The sequence below is a fragment of the Maylandia zebra genome, linkage group LG1 (genome assembly GCF_041146795.1).
Source record: "Maylandia zebra isolate NMK-2024a linkage group LG1, Mzebra_GT3a, whole genome shotgun sequence".
Classification (NCBI taxonomy): Eukaryota; Metazoa; Chordata; class Actinopteri; order Cichliformes; family Cichlidae; genus Maylandia; species Maylandia zebra.
In genome coordinates, this window is record NC_135167.1 from 18,824,233 (window position 1) to 18,851,996 (window position 27,764).

The 27,764-nt window shown below is 39.4% G+C and overlaps 2 protein-coding genes across 2 annotated transcripts in view; one reads left to right on the forward strand and one right to left on the reverse strand.

The window, feature by feature from the left end:
• Positions 1 to 9,338, reverse strand: part of aldh1a2 (aldehyde dehydrogenase 1 family, member A2) — a 33,203-nt gene extending 23,865 nt beyond the window's left edge. The window contains exons 1-2 of the mRNA XM_014412011.3: positions 9,089 to 9,338; positions 1,439 to 1,543 (exon numbers count right to left, since the gene is read on the reverse strand). Of these exons, the coding sequence (XP_014267497.2) occupies positions 1,439 to 1,543; positions 9,089 to 9,205 (222 nt within the window). The 5' untranslated portion in view covers positions 9,206 to 9,338. The remainder of the gene's footprint in view (positions 1 to 1,438; positions 1,544 to 9,088) is intronic.
• Positions 9,339 to 12,891: 3,553 nt separating this feature from the next.
• aqp9b (aquaporin 9b) lies at positions 12,892 to 26,973 on the forward strand. The gene is made up of 6 exons (XM_004543078.5): positions 12,892 to 13,117; positions 13,826 to 13,952; positions 17,045 to 17,182; positions 17,403 to 17,521; positions 18,672 to 18,889; positions 25,927 to 26,973. The coding sequence occupies exons 1-6, from the start codon at positions 13,016 to 13,018 to the stop codon at positions 26,087 to 26,089; spliced, it is 867 nt and encodes a 288-aa protein (XP_004543135.2). The 5' UTR covers positions 12,892 to 13,015; the 3' UTR covers positions 26,090 to 26,973.
• Positions 26,974 to 27,764: the final 791 nt, after the last annotated feature.

Consider the following 27,764-nt stretch of genomic DNA (forward strand, 5'->3'; position numbering starts at 1 on the left):
CTGAAGATGATTTGTCTCATATTGTGCTTTTGCTTTTCTTTAATATTTCAGATCCAGCTATTTCACTCATGTATGACGGCTAAAGACTAGACTCCAGGCCAACACTATTGCTATACCTGTTTAAGCATGCAACGCATGTACCAAAGGATAGCGTCCTTACTGCAGGAGCCAGAGTTGGAGTTCATTACAGACCATTTCCTGCATGTTTTCACTCTCTCCCCACTTTCCTACTCTCTGCACTGCCCTATCCAATAAAAAGATGGTTAACCTTTTACAGGGCACTCACTAAGATACACAGAAAGTCTCAACTTTAACCCTAAAGTGTGACTTTTTTTAATCTTTGCGATGCAAATGAAGTGATATGTTTCCTGATTATGGGTAACCCCCCCCACCTTTCATTGTTAGACTCTCCAGCGCTGAAACCTAAGTACAGAGAAATTCATTATTCTTTTTACTGTACTACATGTATTTAAGGTAGCTCCATTATGCTTTTCAAATATATATACTGTTACATGCTCACTTTAAACATGGCTTAAGTTTCAGAAAATTAGGTCATCATGTATAAAAGTAATCCCTGTGAGCCAGAAACTCCAGACCTCACTGCATGCTCAGTTTACACCAGCTTTTTTTTTTTTTTTAACTCTTGGCTCTGTGTGATGAGAAAGAGAAAGAGAGGGCATCCTAACGTTTTCATCTCAAAGTACTGTACTGTGAGTACAGAGGCCACGCTGGCAGCTGTTCAAACCCGCTGTTTGTGAGAGACAGCCAATCAAAAGAAAACTGGCTTTAAGTGGGAGGGGCTAAACTGATGAACTAAGGGAATGGAGCAAGGCCAAGTATATGATTAATAAAGATAACACTGAACTATGAATAATTTAAAGCTACTCTTTTAAAGCCCAAGAATAAAAATATGGAGCAAATGAATTAAGAAAAACTTTAAGAATAATTTGTTATTTCTAGCTGCATTTATCTCTTCTGTGTTTGCACATCATGTGAATGTATCTGCTGAACATCAAGGGTCTTGTTGAGGTTTTACTTTCTGCTCATGTTGCTTTCTGTCCTTTGGGATCATCTGCCCCACCCCATGAGGTTCACTTGGGTTACCCTCCCACCTGTGTGTGTGTGTGTGTGTGTGTGTGTGTGTGTGTGTGTGTGTGTTGTTAGTGTGTGTGTGTGTGTGTGTGTGTGTAGTTCTGCCTTTATCTTTTCTGTCTTTTTTATCTTTTTTTATCTTGTATATTGTCTAACATCCACTAAACGCTTGCTTTTGTTGTTTAAGCCTGCACGCTAGTCCAACATGAACAAGTTAAAAATTAGTTTTACCAATAAAACACATCCATCAACAGTAATGACTTTAACCATTTACTTGGTTTAACTATACTTATGTAATGTAATACTTATAATAATACTCCACCATAAAACATTGTATAACATTTACCTTGTCTGCTTCCTGGACTTCACAGATCTGCTCTCCAGTAGCCGGGTTGTAGACAGGGAAGACCTTTCCACTAACAGAGTCCTGCCATTCATTGTTGATGAAGATCTGCAAAAAAAGAAGAAGATAATTTGGGCATTTTAGTAAGAGATATAACCCATTTTAAATTCATTAAATAGGCAAAATTATTATTGGAATGTATCCTTTTCACACGTAGCACTGAAAGCCTGAAAAGGCAGTTTCCAAACATGCTAAGCATGAGCGTGCAACAATGGCTGCTCTTTTTTTTATTTAAAAATATTTATATTATCTTAAGTAATGCATTCATTTCACCATTTTGCTGCAGCTATGTGTTTGTGGACTGCGAAAGAAAAACAGCTCTCACGCAGCGACACGTCCAGGGAGAATCTCTGGAAATCTGGACACAGATTCCTGTCTGTTCAGCATTGCTCTCTAGGGAGTGCTCCACCATCCAGACAAAGGGGGTGGGTGGATGTGGGGGTACAGATAAATCCCAATCACACACTCGACCCCCACCCACCTACACAATCCGCCCCCCCACCCCCCAAGCACACAGACACACGTTTCACAACATCGCTGCTCGTTTACGAGATCATAAAACACGTGCTGCACTTGGTTTCTGTGATGCGTTAAAGCAAGTCTTCCGTTAAACAGCAAGTCCTTGGATTCCAACACGAGACATATGCAACATCTTTGCCGAGCAAAAAGAAAAATAAATGTTTACACAACTCCAAAACTGAGAGTTATGACACAGAAGTACATGTATGTGTCATATGTAATTTTAAACGTACCTCCAGCATATTAGGTCAGCGACAAAAACCTCCTTCCCCGCTGACATGTTTGGATTCATTAGGCTGACTTACTCACACTGTTTTTAATGGCTGTCAGTCTGCCTGATAGATAGAGTGCAAGGAGAACATCTGCTGGCACAAATCCCTCTGTGTATATATTCGCTCTTACCCTCCTTCTACTTTAGAGGAGTTCTGATGTACTGAGAGCAAACCTGAGAGCAGGGTTCAAGTATCCCACTGGCTGTAGCCTCCCTAAACTCTCCAACATGTTTACCTCCATAAACGCCGGGCTTTAAGTACTATTTAATTGGCTGTAAAGTGTTAGCTGTGTTTACTTTCGGGCTGGTATAAAATGCCGAAGTGCCTGAAAACCGTTGGAGTCACAGTAAAAACACATCACTCTGCCCCCCTCCCTCCCTCAATCCCTCCTCCGTATCATTCCCACGGCTCACTGGCTCATAATGTGGACTCTGCATCTGATTACCTCGCATTCACGTGTTTAAGGTGTTCAGTATCTCCATGTACCACTTCACAGGGCAAAAAAATACAGTACACGATCATTTTCCTATCATTCCTTTGCACTGCTTACCCCCAAACCGTCCCCCACACAAAGGCCTGAGTAACTTCTCCCTCTACCAGCCTGGTATTCTCAGGCGCCTACCATCAGAGGCCACCTTTAATCTGCTGCTCATTAAGAGCACTTCATAAAATTGTCAGTAACAATAAGGAGCAGAGGGCCAGCTACAAAAACAAAAAGTCCTGTAGAGCACTGAATTAGTTTTTAAATTTATAGGGGCCACTGAAGTGGGGCGCCCTAAATCAGAGGAGCCCCCTGACAGCCTCAACAGTCCGAGCAAGAATGCAGACCATGGGTAGCTTTATGCATGGCGTAACCCCTCTCACAAGATGCTGCTAAAGGAGAACGGATGAAGCACGACAACAGTGGAGCAGGCCCCACCTAAATCACAGCCAGAAAAGGACAACTGTCAGACGCCGTTTGGCTCAGCCCTCTCGCTGGGCTCGGACTGGTGTTAGACTTTTGTCTCGTTCCATTGAGAGACTTGATTAAGATGACAGGCTGGAGTCGTAAATCAACTCTCAAGGTTTCTTAAAATTGCTTTTAGGATCATTTGGACGAGGGGCAAAGAACGCAAGGATGAAAAAGCAAGTGCAAGGGTTCACATTTTCAAATGACTAATTGTGTTTTCTTTCCCATTCCCTGCGGGGTCGTTACTATCACTTCACATGATAGGTTCATGTTTATGAAAGTCTGTGCTGCCATTCAGGGCCTAAAATCCCAAAAGTGCACGCAAGATGAAAGAAAATAATTAATATGGATACAAATAATCCCAGGTTTTATTTACTCTATATTTCATTTTAAACTAGAGGTATGAAAAACTCTTTAAAGATCTAGTTCTGCAGCTTTTTATACAAATGGGAGAGAGGATTAAAACTGAGTCCAATATATGTTGCTTGAATAATAACGAGGAGGCCTGATGTGGATGAGTAAGCCTATAGGTCAGGGCTTTCTGCATGGGTCACAGAGCAGCTGCAAACATTTAGCAAATCTCTTGCTTTTCTATAAAAATCGCCGGTCCCATCATCCGGTACGAGCCTGCGAGGGATGGGGATCACAAAAAGATGAGGCACAATATAAACAACTACAATTTAAGATTGTATTTTTTTCAATTCAGCTTTAATTTTCTGTAATTACAAAAAACAACAACAAATAAATTAACGTTAAAATCAGGATTTGTTCATGTTACACAAAGTTTAAAATGTAAACGATACCGACTTTTCCTTTTTTTCCTTCTTTTTTTCCACGTTAATAAAAACTTTGTGCGGTATTTGTGTCGATTCATTTTTTCGGCGTGAACTGTAACGGGAAGTATGAAATGCCAAAATACTTCATGCAGCCAACAAAACATCTGTTTGGCTCTTTGCTTCTTCTCACAGCTCACATGCTGAAAGAATATGTAAGGCTACTCGTTTCTCGTCGGTTGGACAGAGGGGGCGCGGGGGTTTAGGGGCGTCTGTGTGTGTGCGCGCGCGTGTGTGTGTGTGAAGGTTTACATACGTGTGTGTTTACACACAACACGCCAAGATTCCACAGCCAGATGAATCCTACGGGCACCTGCAACACTCGTCTGCGCAGGAAGTTTCATATCCTCCCCTATCACAGGACCTCTATTTCCTTTCTGGTTTTGGATGGCGTTCAAAACTCTTATAATTACTACTGTTACAAGTGAGTGGAGAGCATGTGAAAGTGGAGACCAGCTGGTATTTTCTTTTTTTCTTTTTTTTTCTCCTACTCCTCTCCACATGTCTGACACCGTGGAGCCTTCATGTTTTTCATTCACACACCCAGAGACAATGCCACCCTGCCCTCTCGGGTTTGGCGAGGGCGGCCTCATTGTCACTGCCTGGCAAACGCCTTTGTCTTGTCAATTTGAGTAGGCAACTGATAAAGGCTGTTTGTCCTGACAACAACGTTAAGCAAGAACAAGCTTAACACAACGCACACCTTTCTAATAACATCCCCAGAAGTGATGCTGGTGCCAGTGTGACAACGTTTCTGGGCAGATTTATTCGGCCGGCAATGAATCCCAACACTAACGCTCAATTTTTATCAGACTCAATATGAATATTATTTACTGCAAAACCTAGAAGAGCTTAATCTGCAGTCCTAATGAAAGACAGAGCAAAATAAAACAAAGAAAAAAAACCTCGAGACCATGTGCGGCTTAATTTCCATGAATCAACAATAAAACTGACCTCTCCTCTCACTCATGGTGTTTTTTCTACCATTTGAGGTTTGATGGGTTTCCTGTGTACTTAACCACTCTTTATATTTCAGGTCAAGGGAGGTTTTAAAGAACGTTTTAACATAGTTTCACTCATGGGATCACTGGACAAGGAGGAAGTAATTTATAAAGAAATGTCATGCTTTTTTTCCACGGACAAATAAACATCTAGAAAAGCGGTCTCTGCTGTGTCGTGTTGTGCTCGCCGGCGAAAAAGAGCCCATTCCAACAGATTTATGAAGCCAAGTGTTTTTCATAATGACACCGTAAGGATTTACACGTTTTCTTGTCAGGAGGGCCGCAGACTGAAGGTATGGGAAGTTAACAGGGTAACCTCGCTGTCACTGCTCTTCCTTAAAAAGTGATTAAGAGACAGGGGACATGATGTTGACGTGTCTGCTAAGATGATAATTTACACTCGCTGCACAAGCAGGCATTTCACACCAATGGACACATTAATGGCGGTGCACACTTACCCTGTCACAATCAAAGAGATGTGTTTTAGAGAGTACGCAGCCATGTGTGTGCGAACGAGGAGATTGTGAAAGCAAAGGCACAGAAAGGAGGGAGGGGATCTTGCTGTGCTCGTTGTGATAAATCATTTAGTTGCACAGTATCCACTAACTTTGCCTCTGTTTGATCTTGATCGCGGTAAGATGGTGGTTTTGAAGTGAAAAACTCCAGAACTGCAGGTCAGACTCTGGCAAGGCAGGGCCACTAACCCACACAGTGAGGCAGGGTCATAATTTACACCCCGGTGGACAGCACCTAGCATCGGGGAGCCCCAAGCCTCCATCTGTACTATCTCAATCAGTGACAGATTGATGGAGTCTCTTATTCATCCACACTGAGTGGATGTCTGTGCATAGACTGCTTTACAAATTCATGGGTCTTCATCAGAGGGGCTCTGCACAGGTTCCTATGGTGAAAGTGCACTAATGCCACCACGAGTAAAGCAACAATGAAAATTTATAACTTGATTAGATTAAGAGATCTGTAACTCAGACGGTGAACAAGGCCACTGAATCTGGTCCTTGTCAATTCTTCAGATGCGTTCTCACTTTATTTGTGCTATGAACACAAATACAAAAGTGCATTTTTATCAGAAGCTTAATATTAACATTTGTGGAGCATTCTTGTAGTTTCTAGTCTCTAATAAAGTCTCTATAATATCAGAAAGACAAGACATGTGCAAACGTTTAAGAATAACTAAATAAAAATGTCGTAAAATACCTCTAAATCCTCTCTTCTCACCACATGTAAAAACATTTTATAGACTCTTCATCCACAGCAGAAGAAACAAAGCTGGGCCTTTCTTGTTAAATTTGTCCCACCGAGTGTCTGTTTTAACAAGTCATTACCACTCAACAGTGTGAAAAACCACAACAAAGCCACAAGTATCACCTGCTACAAAGAGCAGGGATACTTTCTCCTTAATTATTTATCAGTCTTTCTCCTCTCCACTTCTGGCACAAGTGGAAAATGTCAATAAATAGCTATCATCGTCCTCTTATTTATGGCTTCCGTTGTGGTAATATCAGGCTTTAAACTCTTTCTGTCTTGTAACCCAGCTGTTGGATCCTTTTAATAATAGAAATGTGGGGGTAGAGGATGGGAGGGGGTATGCTTTCTTTTCAAGGTTTTAGAGTATTTATTAAAACTACAAAGTCTCCTGAAGGTATTAAAAAACTATAAATGCCACTTTAATATGATTTGCATCCAAGCAGGAAGATATCTTGATACGATCACACAATTTCACTGTGAGTGGTTTGTGACTTGGTGAAAAGGACAAGGGGCAAACCTTGGCTGAACTATCCCTTTTGTTTTAATCAAATGCTTCCCTGTTATAGATCTGTTGAAGCACGATAATGGATCAGCATATCTCTGCTTCCGGAGTCATCTGATCTTTGCATTGCAAAGCAAAGAAAAGTCACTGCGATCAAAGTTTGATTAAAGTTTTTGAATTCTCATTAAGTTGGAAAAAGTTTCAGATGCCTTTATGTTGCAGAAAATGTGTTTAAAAATCATATTTGAGGGAAAAGGACTGCATCAGTGAACAATGTGGGCTGATTCCTTTGCAGTCAGCAGGGAGGAGAACAGGAACAGGGTGTGAGGAGAGTCCACGCCAGGGGTGCCCATAAATCAGGGCCCTTCTGCCCCCTATGTCCACCAAACCATCAGGGACTGGATGATCCAAATTCCTGGGGGTTAATTCACCAAGTCGCTTCCTAAATTTCCTCCTGTACACTGTTGTTTCCACTCCTTTAACTAACATTCTGCACTGAGAGGGAATGAAAAGCTTTTAGCAGGACAACACACACCATTGTCTTTACAGGGCAGCAGTAGTGTGCCCTTTGCACTTAAAACACTGAGGTATGTGTTAACGCAGAGCAATTATAAAAGCAAATGAACTTCCACCACATTATCATCAGCCTGTCCTCTGCACGAGATGCCCTTTAATCTTACAATCATAAAAACACTTGTTCTGCAGCTAAAAGACTGTTTTAGTAGCGACAAAGTGCAGCAAGACACAATCAGGCTGCTCAGACTGATGATCAAACCTCTGCTACTGATACTGTGAATTTACCTAAAAGTGCAGCAACATAAGCATGAATAAAAAATAAAACTGAAAGAATGAAGATAATCTAGACATCAAACCAAATCAAAACAACTCATATCATGCCAGTTTTTCATGTGACTCATCACTTGTGGTGGGTGAAGACTCACTTTCAAAGCCCAGAGGCTTAAAGTGACATCATCCGATTAATTAATGTTTTTTTGTTTTGTTTTTTTAAGAGACATCTATTTATTCAAGCAGGATTAAGCAATTCACCATATATATATATATATATATATATATATATATATATATATATATATATATATATATATATATATATATATATATCTTTAAAAAGAAAGAAAAGAAAAAGGAAAGAACAATAGAAAATATATTTTAAATAAATTTTAATTCTAAACTATTTCCTCACTAAATATGTTGTTCTTAGATAAAAGAAACGGAAACATTTGACCTGAGTGTGCTGCCATCACTCATGTCATTAATAGAAAAATGCTTAAAGATCAGGTAGAAACTATTTTGGTTGCGGGTTTTTTTTCTTTTTAGCTGATGCCTAATATGATCCTGGGCCGTAATAATAACAGTAAATCGACTCAGTGAATATGACGAGAACACATAGGAAGGAAAATAAAAATAGACTAAATAAAAACCAGTGGTTCAATACATGGTTCAAGTCTCCCAGTATCATTATTTTATACCCCTTTAAAGTATATTTTATAAATTGTTTTCCCACGCTGTAACCTGGAATGAGGTTGGCCTGTGATATTAGGGATAATGTATTCCAGATGGAATAAATATAAAAACTACATTAAAACGGCGGAAAAAATTGGCCACGTGACTCAGTGTTGTAAAAGTTTAGCATGTGGTGCACTTCTTAAAACACGGTCAAACTATGACACGCCCTTTGTTAATACGTTGTTGGCGTCTACTTAAAATCATAGCCGTTGTGCACCATGCGCACTTTTAACTACAAGCAAAACCAGGCCAATTAACCATGTTTAATTTTTTTTAAGAACAAAAAGGCTGAACTGTGTTAGGAAACCAGTTGTGTTTCAAAACGCACGAAGCGATGGGCCTATCTAGAGAACACAACAATCTAAAAATATTAATCAAACGTGTTTTATCAGCCACACGCTCGTCACCGCTTCAGTGAGTCGCGCACGGATTGTTTAAGATTTAATGATCATCTCTGAGCGCGTGCGAGCGGAAAAACAATCTAATTAAAAGTTGCAGCGCGCCAGGTTTAAAGCTCTAAAGTTCTGCTGGATCATTTTTCATCACCTCTAGTCTGCTTTCAGCCACACGCTCTGACACTGAAGCTCCAGCTGCTGACTCACAAACTCGCTTTACTTCTAAAGATTTCCAAGTTTAGGTTTAAGATCTGCGCGTACAGGCTGTGAGTCGTTACGCGTAAAATAAACTCTGCTCGGTCGGCGGCGGTTTGTGGAGAGACACAGACCTTGGTATACTTGATCTCCGGGTTGGGCACCGGTGAGGGCATCAGCTGGAGCGATGCCATGAGAGCAGCGGGGTCGCTCTTCACCTCTCCCGGGATCTCGATCTTACTGGAAGTCATCGCGGCCGTCTCTGCGCTCGTCTTGCCTGCCTGCGCCTCTCTGGGTTTTTTCAGCACAGTTCTGATTGAGATTTTGGACTCCTTCCTGGGTTTATAGCCAGGTGTCAGCAGCGGTTCATTTTCATTGGGTAAAGAAAAGGGCTGTCCTTTTGAAAAATAAATTCAAGCATTTACATAAAGCCATGCGTGTTAAGGAGGAGGAACACATCCACCCCACCCACCTCACACTCCCGGTGCACTCAGTTTCCAGTGTTCTCACTCACCAACAGCTGACGCTTTTCTACACTAATTCATCCTGTTACATGTACAAATAGACTACGCTCATACTCGAGAAAGTCTGAAATGGATTGTTATGATAGTCACAAGTGTAGTATTACTCAATGGTAATAACAATTCAGCATGTAAAAGCTATGCCAAGTTTATATAGTTAATATAAATGGGCCCTTCAGGGAAACAGAGAGTTACTAAAGCGTAATAGCCAACATATTTGTTGGGTAAACCAGTCTCGCAACAGGGTCCATTAGTTTCTGGAGCTTATCGCTTGCTCCTTCGCCGCAAACGGAGTTTGCCCTGTTGTCTTGCAGTTGTAAATGTGCAAATATCGGTCTTTCTGAGCCCTTTAAGCGCCTTGCTTCGGCTCAGATTAAAAGTTAACTCTGTCTCTCGGATCCCACAGTCAACAAAACAACCCCTCATACATAAAGCACACCATAACCTCACACTTACACCGTCATTAACCTTTTCCTAAGTGACATTAAAGTGTCGCACCACCTTTCGCCTCACAGTCACCATGTAGTCCTATTTGCCTAACACAACCTCCCCACGGCCTGAGATGTCATGCAAATGCGCACTGGAGCAATTGTTCCTGCGTGCGGGGTATTGTTGGCACAGATTTGTCCTGTAGGTGATAATTCCTTCCAGCGCCTCCTTCAAAACCGGCCAATATACATCCTCCAATTAGCCGAAAGAGGCCCTATCTGGGAAAACTAAAGGATTTAAAGAAAATCCACGCGTATTAACACATCCACAACAAATAGACCGTCATACTTAAATGTGACGTCACTCACTCAGCAGTTTGTGGGTGAATGAGGTGCTTATTTACGATTATCTGCTCATTAAGTTTGGCGGAAATGTGAAGAAACGGCGTGGGGGGAGAAAGTGTATCTAGCAGGGCTTACTGAAGAGGCGTGAATTTCAGATTTCATAACGCGGGCCTCTTGACAGCACAAAGGAGTTTGAGACAGATGTAGGTCCATAATTTGCAAATCCCCGCAGGATGCTTTTTCTCCATCAGCACATCACTCTTTTTCTCACAGCATGGGCGACACTCTCCAAGTGTCTGTTTCACATCAAAGAGGACGGCTCCGAAACTGTGACATTGATTAATGGAGTCAAAACATCCCATTCTCAGCCTGTCGTCTCACCTTTTCACAGAGCGCAGTGAACGGAAGATAAGGCATACCGGGGAGACGGTGTGACAAACGTGTAGCCGCCACTTCAACACTTCAAATGTTTTCATGGAGCTCCCTCTGTTGGACGGAGAGAGCCCAGGACTCTGCAGGGTCACACACGTTTACATGAGTCTGAATAATTGGAGAGAGCGACTCGATAAGCTGAAGTGATGGGAACACGAAACGATAACAAATGGAGGCATGACCGAAAGCCCAGGATGAGTGCAAGGAGCGCAAACCCTCCTGAAGGAAGGCTGAAAGAAGGTGAGTGGGAAAGCATTTCAGAGAGAAAACAGAGGTGAGTGTCCCCCGAAATGAACCAGCATCGCTCCCAGTTGCCCCCCAAACGAATTACAGAGAGTAAATACGCGACTAATGGATGGTGGTGAAGACCTCTGAAAGTTACGAAATATTTTATTCACAAAATCAACCAAATTTTTTTATGGACTCAATTTTTTCCCATAAGTGAGATTAAAAATGTAAAAAAAAAAAAAAAAAACAAGCGTAATAATACTGATGGAAAGACGCATTAAATCAAGAAACGAGGCTGAAGATAATCTGTTCAACCCTTAACCGAGGTTAACCTCTTATACTCGGTAGATTAAACATATTTTTTAATATTTTAATTTTTAAACTATTCTCAGTTTTATTTGGTTATTTGATGGCGCACACATTTGTAAATATCTTAACTCTAACTCCCCATGTGCACTAGTTCGTCTACTTTGCATAAATAATTTGATTTTATGGTTTAAACCGAGACAAAGCTGCTTGTTATTTAAAGGTTTAACATATGTTGATGTAAGGCGGCTGCTCGAGCACCAAATAGAGAAGCCTGTAATTCCTATCACGTTCTGTTAAAATACACACACATAATGTTTTTTAAATGTAACTTCAGACCCGAAAGTCTTTCAAAAAAAATAAAATAAATAAAACTAGTCTGTTTGGGCTTTTAAAAAATCCTCTAAACGCCCAATAGAAAAATCCGTTTTATAGGGTTATATTTAAATGTACTTATAAGTAAATCCCTCAGCTAGAGCTCATTAAAATAAGAGATTTTTTTAGAACTGTTGCACCTTTGAAATTGTATGGGTGTAAAGTAAAATATGTGTGCTTTTAGGTCACATTTCCCATGGAACTTAAGTATAAAATGTTATGTTATTTGAGGAGCATATTTAGCATTTTTTGCCTTTTGTATATTTCAAATTAAAACTTTAAAGTTCTCTTCACATAAGATCAGTTGCTTAGTACCGTCTATACATGCAGTAGAAATCTTTATTTAAGCTGCAAAATGCCGTAACTGGCTCAGACTCTTTGTGCCAAAATTCATAATTTGCGTCACTGAATGTGCTACAAGTGACTTATGATAATTTCTGAAAAGTGGCCCGACATGTTTTCACTGACACTGGATGTGCTGTGGTTCTAAATCTCTAAGAGGAAAGATAACTGGCCGCTGTTGTGTGTTTAATTCCGATGCTGAGCACATGGTTCAACCTATAACTTGTAAAGCAAAAGAGCGCTAACACGTGAGGGGAAATCAACTGCCCTGCGATGATCACGTAACACATACAATATTGAGCAAAAACAAGGGGAAAATATAAAGAACAAATACATTTGTACCCAGCACTGAACAAAACACACAGACCGTCAGTGCCCAAAAACGTGTGGTAGAAAGAAAGCATTGGCCTACGTGTGCATATAGCAACAAAATGTTGCTGGGAATCTCATCATGTCGCTCCTTTTTCCAGAAATTCTTGCATTTATTGCATCCCTTTGCAGCGTAACTTGGGAATAACTGGCTTGCATGTTGCAACCATCGTCTGCACGCCCGTGCATCATTGTGCTGACCTCCTCTCGCCGTGGCTAAATTTGTTTTACAATCCACATTCTCGTGTGACTTACACCTGCAGGATCGACAGATTTCGGCCGTCGTGGTGACTTGCACAATAAATAACCCCAGCATATTTTGTGCTGTAAAACTAGCCCATTACAATTTAGTAACCGTTCAGGTGGTAGGCAGGTGATGTCACATTGGCTTAGCTGTGTTAAAAAATGTGCGCTGGTGCTCTTGGTGTTGTGCACAGGAAGCATTTCATTTTTTGTTTTTACAACTTCAAGTGAGATTTGAAAATTCAGTGAAAGCAGCTGGAAAAAAAACCCTGTTGAAGTAGAAGTAGACCTCTTGTGGTCACCAAGGGAAACGGATTGAGAAAGCTTAACATCGCTGTCAGCCTGCGCGGTCCGAGCGCACCGAGTGGGAGGCGACAACCTACACCGCCAGTGTTTCACGGAGACTCCATCAGAGCTGTTAGCTGTTTGTTGTGTCACAAGGAAGACATCAAGAAGGAAGCCGCAGGGGAAAATGGAAAACGAATACAGGAGGAAGATGAAGGAGAAACTTGGCCTGAGGCGAGACATCTTTAAGGAGTTCCTGGCGGAGTTTCTGGGGATATTTTTCCTGATAGTGAGTACCTCCCTCTGCACCTGTCATCCAGCTTAAATAGACGCTTTAAAGCTGCAAGCCAGCAGCCTATGATAATAAGGTGTCAAACTGGGTCTCCAGGGACTGTAACTGCTGTCTGTCATGAGTCTATTAACAGACTATATATCTTGAAAATATCTTTGTCTTTCATGTGCTCAGCTTTGATTTGCTGCTGACAGACTGTAAAAATCACAACAAAATGTTTCTGATTTAGGGAATGTTTCTCTTCAGGCAAGCAAAGGCATCCCGCTCTACAAATTTTGAAAATTTGCAAACATGTTATTTCATCATAATTCTTATGTCACATGTGGGGGGGCGGGGGGCTGAACATGGACTTAAATTATAGCAGGAATAGGAAGTGTGTTTATTTCCCACCCTGGTGTTTTCATTCATTCAAGCGGTGGCCTGCTTTACAGTTATGTTCCTCTATCCACCTGTCCACCCCGACCTCCAAAGCCTGTGACACACCATCAACAGCTTCCTTTTTTATTTGCCTTTAAATCACCCACACCCTTTACCTAATTAAGTGGGGGACTCATTACTGTTTCCAGCTACAAATTGTACTAATTGCTGCAGATGGTGGTCAAAGGGGGCTAGTGTTAATGGTGGGTATAATTGGACCAATTAAATTAAACACAGTGAGCCTCTCTGCCTCTGCTGTTTACGTTTCTGTTCTTGTTTGTGTTCCAGCTCTTTGGATGTGGTTCGGTGGCCCAGATGGTCCTGAGCAGAGCAGGTCTCGGTGACATATTGAGCGTCCACATTGGTTTCACTCTTGGAGTCATGATGGCCGTCTATATTGCAGGGGGAGTGTCAGGTAAAAGTTCCCCTCGCGTTAATTATGTCGCCCCTTTTTTTAAACAACTAACAATTTGAATATCAGATTGTTAGCAGATGAATCGATTGTTTTGGTCACTCAAATGTTAAAAACAGCCAAAATACTGAGTTTAAAAGTAACAAAAGTAACAAAGGAAAGGACACATTCCCACAATACAGACACATAATTGTGTAATAACTATGTGTTTAGGGTCTACCTGCAGGCACATGATAAAAATGCTAGTTTCAATTTGTTGTCACATTGTTTTCCCTCACTAATTCAGTTGTTTTCTTATATAAAATACTTAACGTTACTTAATAATTCACCCTGGAAAACAAAACTAGGCTGGTAATGAAGGTCACTCTGCTCCAGATGACTTTTCTCTGTGTTTAAATGATAACACACAGCTCTTAATGTAAAGTTTATATTTTTATGATCCTTGTGACACTAAATTACTGCCATTATTTAATTATCCTCTCTAATGGGCTACATTTCTGTTTAATAGTAGTCTGAATGGTCTAAGTCTGGAAATTTTGCACCAATGGGACTTTATCGGGTGCATTCCTTGAGGATTAAGCAGACCCTGCTCGGCTTTGCCAGCAATGACAGGGATAGAAGGGGATAGTTGTTAAATGTCACGGTGCTTCTCACAGGCTGTCTGAGCCAAAGTGAGCGTCCATTAATCAGTGATTACAGTATCCAGTGTGTCAAGGGTTGCATTGTGCAGACTCCATGAGATGTATGGACATTTCATCAGTATTTGAAGGGGAAAAAGCTTCAAGGCTGAAATAAGAGATTATATAAATGCTGTGGCATCTGAAGGCTTAGTCACCGCTGAAAAGAAAAGTTTAATGTATCTGAAGTAAGGGGAAGCGGCAAGTTCAGTGGTAACATGAGCTTACCAGCACCTTTGTTTAAAAGTGAATATTTGCTGTTTCATGAGGGTTACGTGTGCAATTCTTTGCAGGCTTCAGAGTTTGTTTTTGGCTTTGGAGAAGACAGAGTTTCATAAATAAAATTTGGGTTTTTAAAAACAAAAAACAAACAAACATAGTATAATAAGTGAATTCATTTTTTAAAAATTATTATTATTTTTTAAGAATCAAAGACTGAAATATCCAATTTACGCTAAATCAAGGAAGCCAAACATACGGCCTGGGGGCCAGAATCGGCCCAGCAAAGACTCCAATCTGGCCCGAACCAAAGCAATTTATGGTTAAACAATCAAATGATTAAAAAGTACATGTTTTTTCACCATCTGCCATAAAAACTGATTTTTTGTTTGCTTGGTTTTACTTTACAGTGACTTCACAGTTACAAAAGCAAACAAAACATTGAAATTTTCAGTGAATTAAAAACTTTATATTTCATAATTACAGGACAGTCTGAGTAATGAACAACCAGAAGTTTGTCTGTAATTTCACACACTTATCACATAGTTTTACTGGTCCAATATGGCCCACTTAAGATCCCATGTATGTTGTATGTGGCCTGCGACATTAAAAGAATTTATAAATATAAATATATATATATATAAATATTAATGTCATGTAGGCTGTACTTCGTTAAAGGTCTTAGTATTTGGTTAACTACGCAAGCTCAACACTCATAATGTGGTTGAATTTTTCCTGCCTTTTCTTTACTTTTTTCCACCTATTTCCATTCCTTTTTTTTTTTTTTTTTTTGCTGTTAGGGATGATTGCTGTGAGCACTGAGACTCATGGTTCAGTTTTACTTGCGCGACATGATTAATAAGAATAGTTTAAAGCTTCAGAAGACTCGCTGAAAAACTTGAGGACAGCAAGGTTAATATATGAAGAGCTTTTGCTGCATGACTGAGCCATTCAGCCCTGGGGTCCACGGCTCAGTGGGAATCTTCTGTCCAACGACATCTCTGAAGATGATCATAGGTATTGGACTAATGAGCTTTACTGGGGCATGGGTCTCTGGAGAGGAGGGGAGTCAGGTGTGGCAAGCCTGGCTTTCTAGGCTCCCCTGGCAGGGAGGCTCCATAGGAGAAGAAAACACAATTGTTTTCACTTTGTAGTCTGAGATTTTAGATGACAGTATACGGTAAGTGTGACACATCATGGTCACTCTAATGACCCGCAGCCTACGTGTGCCTTAAGCAGATTCAGGCAGATTATGTCAGATGCAATTCAGACAGGCAGGTCTGGCTGGTTGTCGTGGTCTGTGTTTGTGAACAGGATGGGGAGATTAACAATGGGCGCATGGCCGATACCCCCAGTGGTGTTACCACATCTAGGTCAAAGCCAAGAACCCAGAGTGTTAAATAAATGACCCCACACTGCCATCACAGCCCAATAACAATTGGCTGGAATGTGTTCAAACACGCCTCTTCAGGACAATGCAGAAGAAAAAGTATTGACTCTGAAGGCACACAAACCCGGTGCCCTTTGTTTGAAAGTATCCTGAAGATTGTTAGCAGAGGGTTTGATCACAAGCATGAAATGATCAGACAGGACGTCACTAAGTGTTTTAATCTACTGCACACTGGTTTCACCTCATCTGGTAAGACATAAGAGACTTTTAAATGCCTGGCCAAGTCCTCCTCTTTGGTCTCAGATGTTTGACATCTGATTTAGAGCTTAAATGGTTAGTCAATTAATTTGTCAATCAACATTTGATAATTATCGTTTAAAGGGTAACTCCGTCAATTTCACAAATCTAAGTTTGTTTGCAGGTCTAGGGGAATATTTCATGATGTGGGGGAGGGGAGAAAGGCCTGATGTAGCTTAACAAGGAAGAAGACTATGGAATAAAGAAGTTAATGACGTCTGTAGCCATGCTGGATCTTCTTTGATTATTTTTTAAAAAAACAGCCTTACAGTGAGCCTAGGTGTAATATAAGAGTCTCATGCTCAATGCAAAGTATTCAGAGTGATAAACTCAGTGTTTGAGGTTATAGGGCTTTGAGAACTGTGTGGCCATCATTCATCATAGAAAACAGGTCTTAATTTTTGCCAAAGCTTTTTTGTGTCATAAAATCATTGTTGATTACTATTGTTTCTCATCTTTGACTTGTAAATGCTGCAATGCTATGTTCCTAATGCATTGTTGCATTGTTCCAGGAGCCCATGTGAACCCGGCAGTCTCTCTGGCCATGCTGATCCTGGGGAAGCTGCCTCTAAAGAAGTTCCCCATATACGTGGCAGCACAATTCCTGGGGGCTTTTGTTGGATCATGTGCCGTCTATGGATTGTATTATGGTGGGTGTAAATTTCGCCAGTACCAAAAGGCAGGATTTTTCTGAGGAAACCCGGAATAACCATCCAACAATAACAATAATCACAAACCAGATGTACATGTTAAAGAGCCGAAACAATGATGCTTCTCATTATTATAGTTGATACTGTTTTAATGCCTGAATTCTTTTTTAAATATTAGATGAGCTTCATGGCAGTAATTTTATAAACATTTCTTTTGCAGATGCTTTGATGGACTTTACCAAAGGAGAATTTATTGTTACAGGTGAAAATGCCACAGCCACCATATTTGCAAGCTATCCTTCAAAACATCTGTCTGTCCTAAACGGGCTTGGTGATCAGGTGGGCCTTTAGACCTGTCACTTATATTTTGTAATTTAGATCTTAATGACTTTTACACTCCTTTACATATTTTTGTCAGTTGATCACAGTATATTGTGGATGTAGAAGTAGAAGTGCCCTGAGTTTGGGACTACATGCATACACAAGTAAGAGCAGAAAGCAAATATATTTTCAAATCATGTGTGTTTATGAAACCTACCGTAATACATTGAGCTTTAGATATATAATTGAGGTAAAAGAGCTTGGCCAGACTTACCCTTTTAGTAAAAGCATAACATTTGATAGACCTTTACAAGCTATATAAATGGCCTGATAAGCCTAAAAAGACAAAACAAAACATGTTATTGAATCAATGTGAATTATAACCTTACAAAATATTAATTTCTTTTATATAAAATTAATAATCCAAAAAAGAAAAAATTATATATAAGACATTTTATTATAATACACCAAACCTTTTTGTCCGCAAACTCCTCCTCCATGATCAGGGATACAAAGGTACATTTCAGGCGGCTGAAGGTTCTTATCTATATCAGACATGACATCATCATCACCATCATGTTGCCAAGCAACCCCAAGCAAATTATCCAGGCCTGTAACACTGTATACAAAATTTCACAGCAGTTATGTTCATTTAGTTTAAAATTTGAATACTATCATATATCATGATGCCATCATGTTGCCTGGCAACCACCTAACAATGGCATTTATGTGATAGAGGAGAACCTCATCATTGCAGTGCGCCCAAAAAAGACATGACATGGTTAAAGATAATCTGGAGTAAAAAAAAGACCCACCAACCCTACTTATTATTTTCTAAATGAGATACAGTATGTCAGTTTGCCAACAGCACAAACACTACTGTAACATGGGTATGCAAAAGTATAATAACATTTCCAAATTAACTGACATGTTCACTGTTTTAGAGATGTTTTAACAATAAGTGTGTCATAATATGCTTATATTGTTGATAAACATGATATTAAATAAACTAACATCAAATAATCATCAAATAATATTCCTGTTATTATCTCATTATGGAATATATTTAATGTACAGTGAAGTCCTTCAAACACTGCAGCAGCTGCAGCAGCAACTATAGCAAATATGTTCAGAGTTGTGCTAACTGCCTTATTTTTTATTGTTTAAGGTAATTGCAACCGCTGCACTGGTCATATGCATCCTGGCTATCACTGACAGGAAGAATATCGGCGCTCCAAAGGGCATGGAGCCTCTGAGTATTGGCCTGATCATCGCAGGCATTGGAGTGTCCATGAGTCTGAACTGTGGCTATCCAATCAACCCGGCTCGAGACCTTGGCCCCCGTTTCTTCACAGCTTTGGCTGGATGGGGCATGGAAGTTTTCAGGTAACTTAGCTGTCTGATATTTAAACAAAAGGTGGTTGTTATCGACTATTAAGTGCATTTTATTGAGACTTTGGGAAGAATTTCATTTATTGAGTTTCTGTTCTTATTGCACATGATGAGCAGCATTTGCACCATCTTCACTCCTGTGACAACTGAATTAATATTTCAATGAGAGCGAGGAGCAGAGGGCAATCCAATGCAGATAGATATAAAATATTCAGCGCTTTGTTACTGAAATGAAACAACTGGATGTTCCTCAGTTTTATTCCTTTTTACCTTCAGCTGGTCCTGTTTTGTGTTTTTCCACAAAAAGGTTTTAATCAGATTTGGAAGATCACAAAAAGGGTTATTTTGTCTACACATGTAGTGTGCAGTACTCAATACCTGCTGTTATTAACACTCAACCACTGCACTATGTATATTATAATATACACTTACATATTTTTTGTCTATTTTTTGCATAGTATTATTAGTGTTAGGTTATGCTGCATCTATTTATCTTATCTTATCTTATCTTATCTTATCTTATCTTATCTTATCTTATCTTATCTTATCTTATCTTACTTACTACATTAATGGCACTTTTTGGGGTATTTTAAATCACTAGTAACAGCTGCTATAAAAGATGAAAACTAACTGTCACATGTGCATTCATGTAAGTCCATCTGTCCATCGGTATATGCAGTAGTTAAAGTGGGGTTCTTTGATTAATCTCCACTAACTTAAAAATATATTTAACACCCCTTATAAAAAACAAATACATCATTTTGACCCCGATTCCCTCATGCTATCTGTGAGCCAAAGGAAATTCTAACAAGTTGAGAAATATTATTTCAAAGTTGCTACAAAAGCGTTCAATTAATCATCGCCACGAAAACGGCTAATCGTCAAACTGTTGGCTATGCTCTGGGAAGATAGCGTCATTGGCAGGATGGAAACATTTTTGAAGCTGTGACACGATGATGTTGATTTATATATTGATTTTGGCTTTATTGACAGATCTCTCTTCGGTTTTAAGCAAGCCAAGCTAAAGCACCGTCTAACAATCCAACACCCTAATAACCCAAGCAAATCCTCCAGTAAACCTAAAAGATCTGTATATAAAATAAAGAATGAAGAAAAATAATCAAAGAGCAAAACGTTGCAAATGTAAGGAGGTTACACATCCATTCTCTAAGTAAGTTTATGGAAAAACTGAGGAATGGAGAAAATCATACATCATCGATCTCTGTGTTTAGCACAGACAACATTTCACTTCATACTTCCCTGATTTTAAAACTAAAGTTTAGGACTGTTTGTGCCCCAGTCGCAACAAACTGGTGGATTTATCCTGAAATACCAGCAGGTGTCTCACGCAGTATTTAGGCCAACCCGTTAAGTATCCTGAACTCTCAGAGCATGACAACTTTGCTCCCACTCCCTCTTACCCATGTGAGTCAGTCCTGACTCAATGAAGACTCAGTCAGGAGCTCAGGACACGTTTCTATGTGGAAGATGATATTAAACTCAGCTGTAACTGTCAGGTGCATCCCACTGGTTTCAGGCGGGGTGTTATCAGTACAATTAGAAAAAAAGAAAAAAGTTGTGCTTTAATACTTTCAATATGTAAATGTTCGAACAAAGAATTTTTAACAACAGTGCAATGTTCTGTAAAATTTCTCTCCTCCCTCTAAGAAGTGATTTAAAGGGTCATGAAGGTTGCACACAGAGCTCCCCGCATCTGACAGGGTACACACTCGTGACATAGAGACACAGAAAAACAACAGTGTCACGGTCCGCTGTGACGGACCGAGTGGAGAATGCGTGTAATGGACCCAGGTGCGTACACAAGTGAACAGACAGGAGTGAGCTTTAACAGAAGGCGAGCCTTTATTATGGCTGAAAACAAGGTGTGCAAATACAGCAGGGATGGCGTGGCTAAACAAAAACCTAAACTGGGAACAAACTATGGTGAGGCTATGGCTTGGAAGACAACAGACCAGGCATGGAAACACGGAGGGTGGGAACACAGACGACGCGACACAGACTGTAAGAAACACAGAGACTAAATACACATGAGGGATGATCAGGGGAAGTGGCCACACATGGGAACGCAGCTGACACACATGAGCTTAACGACAGGACAGGAGGAGTGAGCTGAATACACAGACAGTGAATGCAGGCCTTCAAAGTAAAACAGGAAACATGAGACATGAACCGGGGAGACGTAGTACAGGGGGAGGTGACATAACTGACAGCATGAACTTGACAGTACAAGACACACAGACATAAACACACGAAGGGCAAGGGAGACGTAATGCAAGGGTAACATAATTACAAAAAGGACTGGACTACCTTAAAGAACCTAAGCAAACAATAAACATCAAAATAGGTTAAGCATAACACACTGGGTCACACGACCCAGGACCATGACAAACAGGCAATTTAGAGTTGACAGAAACCCTAACAGTTTAGAGAAACCTGCAGAATCCAGGTGTTGTGACATTTCTGTGAAATGTTTTGCTTCTTGGAACCAAAAATTATCTGGAAATTTGGGAAATTGAGACAGTTTTTTTGTATTTAGCACCCTTCAGACCACATAAATATGTATGTGGATTCCTAAATTAACCACTTACTAATCTTAGAAAGATCAAGAAGTACTGACCACTCCAAACCACCATCAAAATGATGCTGTGTCATCAAAGTGTACCTTTTATATTTTTCCAGCATGTTGCAAACATACGTGGGTTCAGTGTGTCTCCATGTCTCACTTTCACTTTGGACTTTGACTGGAGTGCAAACAGAACTGTCTGGCTACATGTAAATTACCTGAATGCTTTATAACAGTGAACTTTGTGTCAGCTGTCTGACCAACTATTCACAAATCGGTAATGTCTGTAGTGAAAATATTGGACAGAGACCCCAAGAAGTAGTATCACTGAACAGACTATCATTTACACCGTCTTCACTTAGACTTCTGGTCCTAACAGAGTTAGAAAACACTCCTCTGATGGCTCATCTCAGTCTCCGAGTGTTGAATCAGATTCTTATTCTTAATTTAGAAGATCTCTCCCCAGAATCTTTGTGATATTAGAAAACCACATCAGCTGTTGAACGCTGAAGTATTAGAATTTTCAGGAGCTGATCTCATCAATTGCTGGCAAATATACAGTGTTGGGCTTTTTAACTAACTCCTGTAGGATTCAAGCTTCCAGATATTCCAGGTCATGTTTAGTTTTTCCAGTTGTTGCTTCATTCTTCCTCAGGTTTCCCTTTTATGAAGACAGTATCCTCTGGGTTTCTCTGCCCAAAGCAAATTCTTTGTACCAAATCAAAACTAAAGCTTTCGTAAAAGTACCCCTCAGAACTGATGGCAGTTTTCTGAGGCATTAGGCCTATAATCTTCATTCCCATCTGATCCAGCTGGGTTTTAACTCAAAATGTTTATTTTGGGTTGGCAACATAACACAGTTTAATAGTACAGTTTGCCTGAAGACAAAGCGTTTGTGCTGTTTGTTTGTGGATTTGCCCTCAGCGTCCGATCATCATTGGCCGTGCCCTGATCCAATCTCTTTAACCCCTGGACCTGAAAGTGTCTGAGCACAAACTAAGACCCAGGTGCTCTCTGAATAATATAGGGCATATAAATGCAGACTTGGATTTTTTTTTTTCAACAAGCCTGAGAAATATAAATGTTCTGGTGTTATCTGTTACTGCACTACAGCCGTAAATATCTCATGTGTAGCAATGTTTCTATACTAATGGGTAGAAATGCACTTAAGAGGTTTGTATCACTGTGGTAAATCTGATTAAAAATGCAACAAAACAAAAGAAAAAATGGAAGTCGGGCTGAGGATTTCCTGACATTCCGTTTCTTTTCTCGCTGGGTAGAAATGCACTGAAGAGGTTCGTATCACTGTGGTAAATCTGATTAAAAATGCAACAAAAGATTAGGTCCAAAACATCTGACAATTCTTTGGGAAGGTTGAACGCCTGGAAAAATGATTTAAAGAAGGACATATCCATGGAACAATGTGCATTGGTTTGCGCAAAAGCTCATAAACAAACTATTAATTCTAGACTAAGGTTGTTGCAATACAAATGGTTAATGCAAATATATGTTACTCCGTAAAAATGAAATAAGTACAACTCTAATATTCCAGACACTTGTAATAAATGTAATGAAGATAAAGGTAACTTTTGGCATTGTATTTGGGATTGCAGGAAGATAGGCTCTTTTTAGGTTGCAGTAACACAAACTATGAAACAAATATTATCCAAAGAGGTTGTTTTGGATCCTGGCTTCCTTATTTTGGGATTGTACCCGGAAAACATGAAGTACACAAAAAGTGACAGAATGTTTATTGATATGGGTTTGTTACAAGCAAAAAGATTAATCGCACTAAAATGGAAAAGAACAAGGGAACCGAGTATCACACAGTGGATAAAACAAATGATGGTGGCTTTGCCATTGGAGCGGATAACATGTATACTGAAAAGGAAACTGGATGTTTTTGAGAAGGTGTGGAGACCATTTGTGAATTTTGTAGAAGGATTTGTATTATCTGAGGAGGACGAGGACTGAGGGCAATGACATTTGATTTGGGATAATGATAAATTTAGGCCTTTAACGGAGTGATAAATCTGATGACTTTTTTGTTTTCTTTTTGCTGTCTGAGAGGAGTGTATGTTCATGTAGTATTTAGAATGTTGGACTGTTTGTAAGTCATTAAAATGTAAAAAAAAAAAAAAAAAAGATATTGTTGGAAAAAAAATGCAACAAAAGACAACATGTAGTAAAACAAAAGAAAAAATGGAAGTCGGGCTGAGGATTTCCTGATATTCCGTTTCTTTTCTCGCTCACTATTTGCATTTGATGGTGTCAATGTGACCCACTGAGTGTCTGCCTCCCAGCCTGATCATCTTAGCCGTGGCCATAGATTAAAGTCTATAATCCGGGTGCCTCTCTCCTCAAGTCTACTTCCTGAACGTCTGCTGGACCTTGTTTACTTTCAGGCCTGCTCTTTTAATTGAAGCCCTTTCACCTATTGCTACATTAACCCACAAGACTCTAACTCCCTCTTCTAAGTAAAAGAGTCTTTGCGGGGGGGGCAGAGTGAAAATGAGGACACAAGCAGCTGGTCCAACAAACAGAGCTTCTTAGTCTTTATTGTAATCTGGGATAACTTGTCTCCGGTAGGAGGATACTAACATAAACAAAGAGACTAGTGAAGCAGTTCACAATATGTCTTTTAAACCTACTAATTAACCTACCTAATTAATTAATAAAATTAGAGATCATACAAAAGAAAAAAAAAATAATACAACATTAATTGTGCTGCATTTGTGCCATGTTTGCAGTCTTTTATTTTTTATAGCATTTAAAACAACATCCAAGTTGCAATTTTGATTCAAAAATATAGCTAGCATATCTGCCTATCTGAGGCATTATGACTATAATCTTCATTCCCATCTGATCCATTTGGGGGGTTTTTTTTAACTCAAAATGTTAAAACAACAACAAAAAAAACCATCTCACATGTGTCAGCATGTGTCAGTGCGAGATGGACAAACACAAGAGACTCATCAGCCAAAGGCAAGTAATAAACACCATCTATGTCTGAAATAAAGACAATCCTAGCAGCTAGTTACACCATAATTGCTTATATTAGCATAGCAGTATCATCCATGAACCCACTGTGATGTGGACAGATTAATCGGCCACAATATCACCAATAAACCTGCAAATCCTTAGATCAATAAAATGGGATAAAACATGTTACCTACTGAGCATTGAAGGTGGTGGTAGGTAGGTTTAATTATCTTAGGACGGAGACGGACTCTTCAGGTTTTAGCCACAGACTGTATGTAAAAGATGGACAGAGCTGATGAAGTCCCATTTTGAGCCATTTTGAGATGAGACAATAAGGGGTATGTCTGACTTTGAAGCCATATGCTTATTAGCTGCTGACTTGTTTTTGGCTCATAAGTTGTTAAGTTGCCAGCTAATGAATATTTCCTGGATAATCCTCCTTTCTGAAACTTAAAGTTATAAAACATTACAAAATGGACTCAATGCTTTATACAGTATAACCAGAAAATACTTCCAAAGACCATAAACTCAACAGTAAAGTATTTACTGTGGTCCCAGTAGAGAGACATCTATTGGACTGTGAGTCATTCTGCAAACATAGCTTTCGCCCCCTGATGGCCATTAAAAGGAATGCAAGTTTAGGGTACTGGTTCCTGTTTTCGGACCCAGAAGCTACATCTAAGTTATCAGATAATGCTAGCTAGTTGCATTTCACAGAATGAGATATCTGCTAGTTAGGGCTAAGTAACATTAATTTGAAAAACAAAAACCACTAGAATTTAACTCAAAACTGGCACTCAGGTTTCTTGGGCAGTCTACAGGTATAATTAACAATAATGTTAGTCATATTGTTTGTCCAACACACTCTACAAACCTAGCCATGAAGTAACTCATACTCTACTGGCACCAACCTTTGAAACTCAAAGTGAAGTCAGAGTTGTAAAAAACAAAATTTTTGTATCAGGTCATAACTTTGTTTATTCCTGATGTCGAGCATTAGAAGAATGATTTTAACTCACTTTTGGAGCTGCCCTCAAGTGGCCACTGGAGGAACTACAGTTTTTGTTACATTTTTCAGCACTGGAGGTTCCTGCTCAGTTCTAGCAAATCAACATAAAACTACTCTTTGAAACCAAAACATAAATGTAATATTTTCGTATTGTTTGTAGTGTTTTTTAAAATCCTAACAAGACATTTCCGTCAGCTGTCTGTCTTAATGATTATCCCGTTTATTAGAGTCTAAATAAAAATATTAGAATTTCACTCTTGTTAGTGATTCCTCGGCATGAATCTAACATCAGCCTCTCTCTGTATGGTAAACTTTTTACTTCATGATCCTAGTTTGTTTGTTTTTTAGGACTGCGCAATAAGCAAATTTTTATTTTTAAATCCTTAATAAGACCAGATACGTTTGGGGCTGTGTTTTTGTGACATCATAATCTCTGCGTATGTCCCCTGTCTGCAGAGCTGGAGGCTGCTGGTGGTGGATTCCTGTGGTAGGGCCCATGGTGGGTGGCGCAGTGGGAGCAGGTGTTTACCTTATCTTCATTGAGCTGCACCACCCTGAACCTGAAAAACAAGAGCAGAACAATGTCCAGGACAAATATGAGATCGTAACTATGACTTAATACTAAAAAAAAACAGGTGTTAGCATGAAAACTGAAATCTATTTCTACTATAAAAAAATATCTGAGTATATTTACAGTGAATAGTTGCATGAAGCATGTACGTGAATGGAACATTTTATAGTCATTTATTTATATACACATGAATATTTTATGAAGCCTTTAAAGTCTCTCTTTTTTAAAAGTCTATACGACTTCAGGTATTAGGGTTTATCTTCCAGGGGCTCTTTTATATATCAAATTTGACTAAAATAATATATCAACTATACAAAAAATATATTCTCTTTAGTATCATAATAATAAAACCTTATATAAAGTGTTTTTTCTGCATTAATCAGTAGCTATGCAGTATTTTTAATCTCCTATTTCCTAACTGGGACCATCTTCTCCTGTTAGAAATATTTGCCAAGTTTCTGAACAATATTGTTTTTTTATGTGCTTCTGTCAAACAAGTGGGCATTAAATATACAGCATGTATTTGAAAACTGCTGAAAGGTAGCAATTTATGATATGTTTAGGTAGTGGTATTAATTGGTATCGTGGAGTGTCTTCGCTCTGTGTCACACCATCCTTTGCGTGCATGTAAAAATGTACGATTGCTGCATCTTGCTGTTGTCGTTTTGTTTTTTTAACGTGTATATGTAGAAAGTCGAGCCTTAAAATGACGATACTGGTATAAGTTTATATTTTCATTTATGTATGCTCGCATAAACTTTTCTTCTCTGCAAAGAATGTAGCACATGTCACTGAATTCCTTCATGTTCTTTGTAGCGGTAGTGTCACTGTATCACAGGCAGTATGCAAACACTGACTGTAACTGTTTACATTAAAACCTTCTCGCAGCTAATGTGGGAAATGTGTAATAAAGGCTGAAAATTCCCTCCAAAGCACACAATCATTGAGCCTCTTGATTCAGATTAGTTTGTGATATTTTGAGATTATCTTATCTGCACTATTTACTCTTGATACGTATTTGTTTAAGACATGATTTGAAATGTCCAATTTTGCCCGATCTTGCAGCCTTGAAGAATCTAATTTACATCTTCATATACTCTAAAACAGGGGTGTCAAACATAAGGCCCGGGGGCCAGAATCAGCCCAGCAAGCAAAGAAAGGCGACAGGTTTCATTTTCACTACATAAGATCAACGTGGGCTGCATGTGGCCCACCATGTATAATGCGTTTGACATGCCTCATCTATATGTGAATCACTGCTTAGATGGGCTGAGCCATATGTGCAGTAAAGAAAAAAGCCAGACAAACAAACAAATAAATTAAACCAATCACATCACCTGTTTGGTCTTCATAAGGCTGTTTTTCAGCATAACATGACGTTAAACACAGCCTTGAAGATTGGATCACTCAGAATAGGCACTGCTGTCAGAAAACAGGAAGCATATAATCTCTGCTAATGCATGGATGCTGATATTGGCTGTCAGTTGAAGAAAAATAGCCGTTCTCACATAATTACTATGCTGAGTGTCATTTTACAGCAACGCAGTGGTTTAGTGATATAAAAGCACTCAAAGCACTTAAAAGTTGTTTGTTTTGTGAAACAGGAAATAATGATGACATAATCTCTGATGTTTGTCTGTGCACCATGCATGAACTGGTCCATTAAACGCTGCACTGTTAACTGTATGTATGCAACTGTTCATTAGTGAGATTATATTTCATT

Coding starts and splice junctions, on each gene's coding strand:
- aqp9b (XM_004543078.5), top strand. CDS start 13,016: ATGGAAAACGAATACAGGAGGAAGATGAAGGAGAAACTTGGCCTGAGG. Junction 13,953..17,044: donor TATTGCAGGGGGAGTGTCAG/GTAAAAGTTCCC, acceptor GCATTGTTCCAG/GAGCCCATGTGAACCCGGCA. Junction 17,522..18,671: donor TAAACGGGCTTGGTGATCAG/GTGGGCCTTTAG, acceptor TTATTGTTTAAG/GTAATTGCAACCGCTGCACT.